Source organism: Triticum aestivum, chromosome 7A (assembly GCF_018294505.1).
Source record: "Triticum aestivum cultivar Chinese Spring chromosome 7A, IWGSC CS RefSeq v2.1, whole genome shotgun sequence".
In the NCBI taxonomy this organism is placed as follows: Eukaryota; Viridiplantae; Streptophyta; class Magnoliopsida; order Poales; family Poaceae; genus Triticum; species Triticum aestivum.
In genome coordinates this window covers 656,714,147-656,721,821 of record NC_057812.1, presented here as the reverse complement: position 1 = coordinate 656,721,821, position 7,675 = coordinate 656,714,147, and the positions used below count along the sequence as shown (strand labels likewise).

The 7,675-nt window shown below is 36.8% G+C and overlaps 1 protein-coding gene across 1 annotated transcript; it reads right to left on the bottom strand.

Moving 5' to 3' along the window:
- Window positions 1-4,506: 4,506 nt before the first annotated feature.
- Window positions 4,507-7,147, bottom strand: LOC123154362 (zinc finger MYM-type protein 1-like). Its single transcript, XM_044573117.1, has 2 exons — window positions 6,582-7,147; window positions 4,507-6,473 (listed from the first exon to the last, which is right to left on the bottom strand). Exons 1-2 carry the CDS (start codon window positions 7,134-7,136, stop codon window positions 4,716-4,718), a joined length of 2,313 nt encoding a protein of 770 aa, XP_044429052.1. The 5' UTR covers window positions 7,137-7,147; the 3' UTR covers window positions 4,507-4,715.
- Between the last annotated feature and the right edge of the window lie 528 nt (window positions 7,148-7,675).

Below are 7,675 nucleotides of genomic sequence, written 5' to 3'. Positions count from 1 at the left end.
TTTGGTTTTCTTTTCTTTTTTCGTACATGTCAAAAATATTTTTTGTAACAAGCGATCAAAACTTTTTGTATACACGCTCATCATTTTCTGAATGCTATTTAAACATTTTTCAAATATTTGTTTAACATTTTAATAGTTATTCAGCAGTTTTAAATACTTGTTCAACATTTTTCATATAATCACTCAACATTTTTTAATACCTATTCAACATTTTCAAATACTTGTTTAACTTTTTCAATACTTCTTCAACATTTTCAAATACTTGTTCAACTTTTTTAATACTTCTGCAACATTTTTTAAATTCATGTACAATACTATTAAAAAAATTAAACATTTTTCGTATATTCGTTCAACATTTTCAAATAATTATTCAACATTTTTTTAATTCATGTTAAATATTTTTAACACTTATTCAACATTTTTAAACACTTGTTTGATATTTTTAATACTTTTTCAATATTTTTTGAAGAGTGTTTTTTGTAATAGATATAATATTTTCAAGTATAAAGAAAAGTACAAAAATAAAAATAAATGGGAACAGAAAACAGAAAAAAAACAAGTTGTGGCTAGCTCGCGGGTAGGCTGGCCCATCTAGGGCTCACGCCGACGCGAGCGCATCCCCTGTCTCGCTTAGACGTATAGGCGCCGGGATAGCAGAGAGCTCTTATTTTCCACCCGTGCGCGTCAAATTGTTTAGACTTCGATGAAGCCAGCCACGAATGGGCCGGTCCATTTGGAGCTGTGGAACTTCAGGCGGGCAAAAAGTTCAGAGAAAGTGCTACGCGACCGGTACTAGATCTAGCGACCTCCTTCTCGTTATCTTGTGGAACTAGCCAAGAGAACTAGTAAGCTCAACTGATTGATTCACGGCGCGGAACTTTTAGTACCAAACTTCCTTTGAAAAAAGTCAAATAGTACACATTGAACGTTTTGTAAATATCCGTTGAACATTTTCTTAATATAAAATGAATAATTTAAGTTATACACAATGAACATTTTTTAATATATGATGACCATTTTGGAAAAAAATATAAATATATGTGTTGAACAATTTTCGGAAATGCATTGAACATTTGTAATATACGTTGAACAATTTTCAAATACACATTGCACATTTGTGTAATATAATACTGAACAAATTTTTTAAAACATAGGGAATACTTTATATTCCTTCATTCCTAGAGCCATCTCTAAATATACGATGAATATTTTATAATGCATGATGAACTTTTCGTAATATACCATGAACATTTCCTAAATATACAATCAACATTGTGGTAACACGCAACGAACTTTGTAATATAGGGAAAAAGAAACAGTAAAAAGAGAAAAGAAATCATAAAAACGGAAATATAATATAAAAAAGAAATAGAAACAGAAAATAAAAAGAAAAACGAAAAGAGAAAAGAGAAAAAGAACCAGAAAGGAAAACCGAAAAGAAAAAAAAGCGAAGAAAAAACTGAAGCAGCAACGCGCACCACGCCAACTGGGCCTGCTCACCCGCGGGCGCTGCGGGCGTTTCCTCGACGATTTGCTGGGAATATCCTAACGGACGCTCAGAGGCGAGCGACCTAGCGATCAAGATGGGCCGACCCAACTACGAAATAGTACAGGCGCTACAGTATCCGGTTTTGGGTCGTTTCTGGAAGGTTTCCTGACCGGTTTTGGGAACCTTCCAGATGGTTCTTGAACCGGTTTTTCACTATTTTTTTTCTTTTCCTGTTTCTTTTTTTCTTTCTTTGTTTTTCTGTTTCTTTATTTCATTTTAAAATTCCTTTTTCTTCTCTTTCTATTTCCTTTTTGTTCTTTAGATTTTCAAATTTCTTTCTGTTTCTTTTTTCTTTTCTTCTTTTTTCGTTTTTTCTGCTTGTTTTCTTTCTTTGGTTTCTTATTTCATTTTCTTTTCCTTTTCTCTTTTTTTTCAAAATATTCTCAAAATTAAAAAATTGTTCTCGTTACACAAAAAATTTCAAACTTTCGAAATTAATATAATGTACCAGACTTCAATTTTTTTATTCACGTTTTCAGAAAATGTTCGCACTTCCAAATTTGTTCGGAATTTTTCAAATTTGTTCTCCGTTTCAAAATTTGTTCTCAATATTCAAAAAATGTTCGTGCTTTAAGAAATTGTTTGCGCTTCACCATTTGTTCTCCGTTTCAAAATTTGTTCTCACGATTAAAAAAATGTTCGTGCTTTAAAAATGTTCATGTTCAAAGTTTGTTCTCGATTTCAAAATTATGTTCCCTAAATTAAAAAAACGTTCAGGATTTTAAAAAGTGTTCAATTTATCAAAAGTTTGTTCAAGCTTTTTAGTTTTTCTTCTAAAATTTGGAAAGTGTTCTCTTTTAAAAAAATACTTTTTCAAAATAATTTTTGCGTTAGGAATTTGAGAAAATGTTTGGATCTACATTACCTTTAGCTTCGTGCGCCCAGGCAAACCTAGAAATCTAGTCTGTCGCGTTGGCTAGGTTCGTGTGTGGAAAGATGGAGGTCCGTGGTTCGATCTCTCTCTCTAGCGGAGTTTTTTCGGATTTTTTTCACTGCGTTGCAATAATGGGCCGGCCCAGCTGGAGACGCGCCTGTGCGTCCGCTCGACAATTCGCCGCATCGAGCGGCACATAGGAGCTCTCGATTTGTTTTCTCAAAAAAAAAAAGGAGCTCTCGGTTTGCTGCTCGCGGGCGGCAAATAGGAATTGCCGGGATAGCACTTGGCAGAGGCACTGGTGCAGCCACGCGTGCAGGACAGAAGCCCAACAGGGCTAGCGTGGCCCAAGACATTGTAAAGGCCTAGGGCTGATACAGCGCTTCAGGTGCGGGATTGAGAAACTGGAGCACGCAGCAGCTTCGCTTGGGCCCGCCCAATTAAACAAGATGTCCGTCTCGCCCGCACCTTCCTCCTCGCTCGTTTTATCCGATTTTTTTATTAGTAGTAAATGATAATTCTGTAATTCTGAAACTGATAACAGAACGGTGAAAATTGTAAAAATAGGAAGGACGCCAGGAATAACAACGTCCAGGTTGGACTCTATTGCTAACTGCGTCCAGGTCTGGATGCTAGTACAGACAACGTCCAGTCATGCCGTTTGATTAGTGCTCTGATTAGGCTCAATCGCATTGTTTTCCTCTGATATATAGATGTTTCATGACCTATAAACCCTAATACGCCTATATCACCAATCATCATAGGATGCAAGAGCAACATCATCTCACTGACCGCTTATCATTAAGATCATTTGCTCATCATTAGGATAGTCCAATCAACCTATGTTTGGCGCATGTGAGTTGTTCCTGAACTAGTAATAATGGCCCGAAATGTAATCATCTCATCATTTGAACATTGATATTTTCAAGGAAAAACACAAAAAAATTAACAGAAAAAAATGTAAAAGAGGAAGAGATTCCTGAATTCAAGAATCTTCACAGAATTTGGAAAAAGTTCAAAAAATTTGAATTTTTCATCCAAATTAAAAAAGGTTCATCAAGTTTTTAAAAAAGTAAATCAAATTTGAAAACAAATTATCGTTTCTGGAAAAATTTCATCAATTTGAACATAAGTTCATAGAATTTTAAATTTTTCATCTAATTTGAAGCAAAGATGATCAATTTTGGAAATTCATCAATTTTTTTAAAAAGTGCAAAGAATATGAAAAACAGTTCATGGATTTTAGAAAAATATCACCAAAGTTTTTAAAAATTGCATAAATTTTGGAAAAATTTCATCAAATTTGAAAAAAAATCATCGTTGTTGAATAAAAATTTCTCTGAATTTTTAAAAGTTCTTTGAATGTTAAAAATTAAAAAAGTAATAGGGAAACCGTAAAAAAGAAAACAAAAAGAAAATGCAAATAGAAAAAAGAAGAAGAAACGAAAAACAGGGAAAGAAACTGGGTAGAAAGAACCCACCGGAACCCAGCCCAGAAACCGTGGTGAAAAAGAAAACTGAGACTTCCAGCACTAAGGGAAAGAGAAAAACGTAAAAAGAAGAAAAGTAGCACAACTCATGCGATTTCCAAGTTGGATACTACTGTCCATCACTAACGGAGTGGTTCTTTTTTACATAAACCAGCGCCGCGCCATTTTTTTTAAGTTTTTAACAGCAAAGGTAAAAAGAAAAAAACAAATAAGCTGGCCCAACGCGCGGGGTGTGAGCTTCGGTTGGCGAAATAGTCTTTAACCGACGTCTTCAGTGCCAAATAGGAAATGCTGCCACGCTGCAGCCAGGGGCGGACCTAGGATAAAAACTGACCGGAGGCGCTCGTCTATGTAAAACTCATGAACATGTTTACACAATCGTATAAACGTATAGCACTTTTCATGCATAAAAAAATCTAGCATTTTTCCTATAACAATAAGATACTTCATCCACGTTCAAAACAGAAGATACTTCATCCACTAATAACATCACAAATTTACCATTAAAATAAACAAACCTTACACTTTATATCCCAGTTTTTATATGTAGCAAAAGATAATATTTGTCTGACATAAATGCCAACAAGTGATACATCATCTAGTAGTAACATGATAGGTTTGGCACTAAACTGAAGAAATCTTACAAGAAGGCTTTATATCCCAATGATTTCATAGGTGGCAAAAGGTAATATTTGTCTCCAAGACAAATGGCATTACCTGTGAAGAGAAAACACAGATTAGGACAATGCATTTGAATACTATGGAGATGGTAAATATAAAAAGGGTGGAAGGTATTAGACCATTACGTTTCATTTCTCCCACGACAATCTTTCATCTTATGGAAACAATCAACAATCACTTCATTGGTAATTGTGTCCAGCAGCTCCTTCTCCACGAAGCAAATTAGGCTATGGCTCAAATAATCATCACCAATTTTGTTACGCAAAGCATTCTTCACAATCTTCATCGCTGAAAAACATCTCTCGACAGTGGCAGTGGCAACAGGCAGAGTTAGAGCTAGCTTCAAAAGCCGATATACCAAAGGATATGAGAGATTCTTCCTACTATCCACCATCAGTTTAGCCAAGTCACTTATTCTGTCCAAGCTAGAAAACCTTGTATCATGGAGTATATTATCTATATAGAGTCCAAGTTCATGCTCAAGAGTCACCATATCTTTGTGATTGAAGTCATCAGGATAAAACTTTGCTAATTTCAGTAACTTCTCCTTGTCAAAATGACAAAATAAATCACTTGGGCTCAAAGCAGACATGCATAGAAGCAACTCAGAATTTACCTCATTAAATCTGTCATTAAACTCTTCTCCTAACAGATCGAGCACAGCAAAGAAAGAGTCAACACGATAATAATGTTCATTGCTAATGCCAGTCTTTTGTCGTGGCTTCTTTGGGTTAACATAGGCATCTTCCATGTCAAGCACTGGAATGTCATGCTTCTCACAAAAACAACATACCTTCTTCATAAGGGAATCCCACCCCTCATTGGTTCTGAGTTTTTCTAACTCTCGTTTTGTTGATTCCACATCTGAAATAGCATTTACAATGTCTTTATTCTTTCTCTGTAAGGTTTTTGACAGCCCATTTGTTAAAGCTAATATCATCATCATCATGTGTAAGAAAAATGCAGAATCAAAGGTCTGGAAATATTTTAGAAGACCTCTAGCTTGCCGCCTCTTTCCGGTATCTGTGCCATCTTTCTCGACATATTCTAGTACTTTGACCACAGATGAGAACATCTTGGACAAACCCAACAGTGTTTTATATTGGGAGTTCCATCGAGTGTCACCTGGTCTTTGAAGAGATAATTCTTGATTCAGTCCAGTCCCCGTAGCAATCTCTCCACATCCTATTGCTTTTCTCACTTCTTCTTGGTGATGCTCACGAAGTTGGTCTTTTCTCTTGCAAGACGCGCCCACGACATTCAGCAAAACTGAAACCATATCAAAGAAATATCCGACCTCGAATATCTTCTTTGCAATAGCCACAACAACCAAGTTGAGTTTATGAGCAAAACAATGTACATAATATGCTGATTTGTTCTCATTCATAATTTTAGCTTGCAAACCATTAAACTCACCAGACATATTACTTGCTCCATCGTAATCTTGGCCTCTAACTTGTTCAAGATTCAGCCCAAGTTGTGAAAATAATAAATCTATGCAAGACTTGAGATAAGAAGCTGTTGTCTCCTCCACATGAACAACACCAACAAACTTCTCTTGGACCACTCCACACTTATCAAGATATCGGAGAACAACCGCCATTTGTTCTTTGTCGGAAACATCCCTACACTCATCAACTAATAAGCTGAACACACCATTACCAATTTCTTTCATCACATGCCCTAGTACTTCTTTTGCAAAGCACTCGGTAATATCTCTCTGAATTTTGGGAGACAACATTTGATTATTATTTGAAGCATTCTTGAATGACTTAGCAACAACATCATTTTGCTTAATAGTGTAGTCCATCAACTCAAGGTAATTTCCTTTATTTTCAGAATCTTTAGATTCATCATGGCCACGGAAAGGTTGTCCCTGATGCAACAAGTATCGACAAACATCAATTGCGGCATTTAACCTGACGAGATGCTCATTCTTTTCAGTTTGGCTTTGTCTATTCCAGGCTGCAGGGATTGATTGATCTTGCTTTAATAGATCCTCACAATCCTTGAGTGCTCTGTTGTGAAAGCTGTTACGATCACCGACGTGAGTTACAAATCTCTCTGTCTTGTTCCAACAGTTGAAACCTTCTACTATAAATGCATCATGCCCATGGTGGCTGTCTTTAATGTTGTCCCTAAACAAATAGCAGCGTAAGCAATAGGCTTTGTGCTCCTTCTCACTGTACTCTAGCCAATAAGTATAATCATCATACCAATCCGGATTGAATCTCCTCTTCTTTTTCTTCTTCCCAATCTCCCTGTATGGAAATTCCAACTTGCGGGGCTGATTAGGTCCCCAAATCAAATACTTCCTTCTTATCTCATCACATTGGTTGGGGTGATAATCTGCCATTCGCTTCCTTTTAGCTGGATCGCGAGGGAGCTTATTCAAATCAACTAGTTCAGGCACAGCAGAATTATGTTTTGCTGCAGGTCTTGATGCATTACTACTGCCACTTGAATTGTTGCTGGTGATAGCCCCCTGGGGCTGGGTGGTGGTGTTGGCATTTGCTGATTTCTTTATCAAATACTTCTCCATTATCTTCCCTTCTCTTCCCTATCAAATAATGGAAGAACAAATTGTAAAAGTTCAGATACAAAACATTCTAGTGGAGCAGACTAGCAGGCCAGCAAAAATACTAGTAGTAGAATGGCATGCCAGATTGAATTCCATAGAAATTTTCCAAGTACAAGTAGTGTGTCACACTAATCCTATAATTTTTTGGTAGAACCAACTGTACATGGCTACATGTCTGATAGAGACATAGAGTAGTACTACTGTACTAGTACGAACTGCAAGTTTTCATTTGATTTGATATGAGATAAACCATGGAATCAACTGAAGAATAAGGACCAGAGTGTAGTCAGGCAATAGCAAGCAAAATAAAGAACTAAGGGGAGTTTAGTAGTTTGGGATAAGGAGATGAGGAGATGGTACAGACCTGATCAGAGATGAGTTGCTGAGGATGTTCCGTTCATCCGTTGCTGCTGTACACCCGTCGACGGTGGCGCCGCTGCTGCTGGCGGCGGGCGGCCGGTGGCCGGCGACCGGATGGCACAGGACTGGCACCCGCCAAG

Coding starts and splice junctions, on each gene's coding strand:
- LOC123154362 (XM_044573117.1), bottom strand. CDS start 7,136: ATGGAGAAGTATTTGATAAAGAAATCAGCAAATGCCAACACCACCACC. Junction 6,474..6,581: donor ATTGTGAGGATCTATTAAAG/CAAGATCAATCA, acceptor TACTTGTTGCAT/CAGGGACAACCTTTCCGTGG.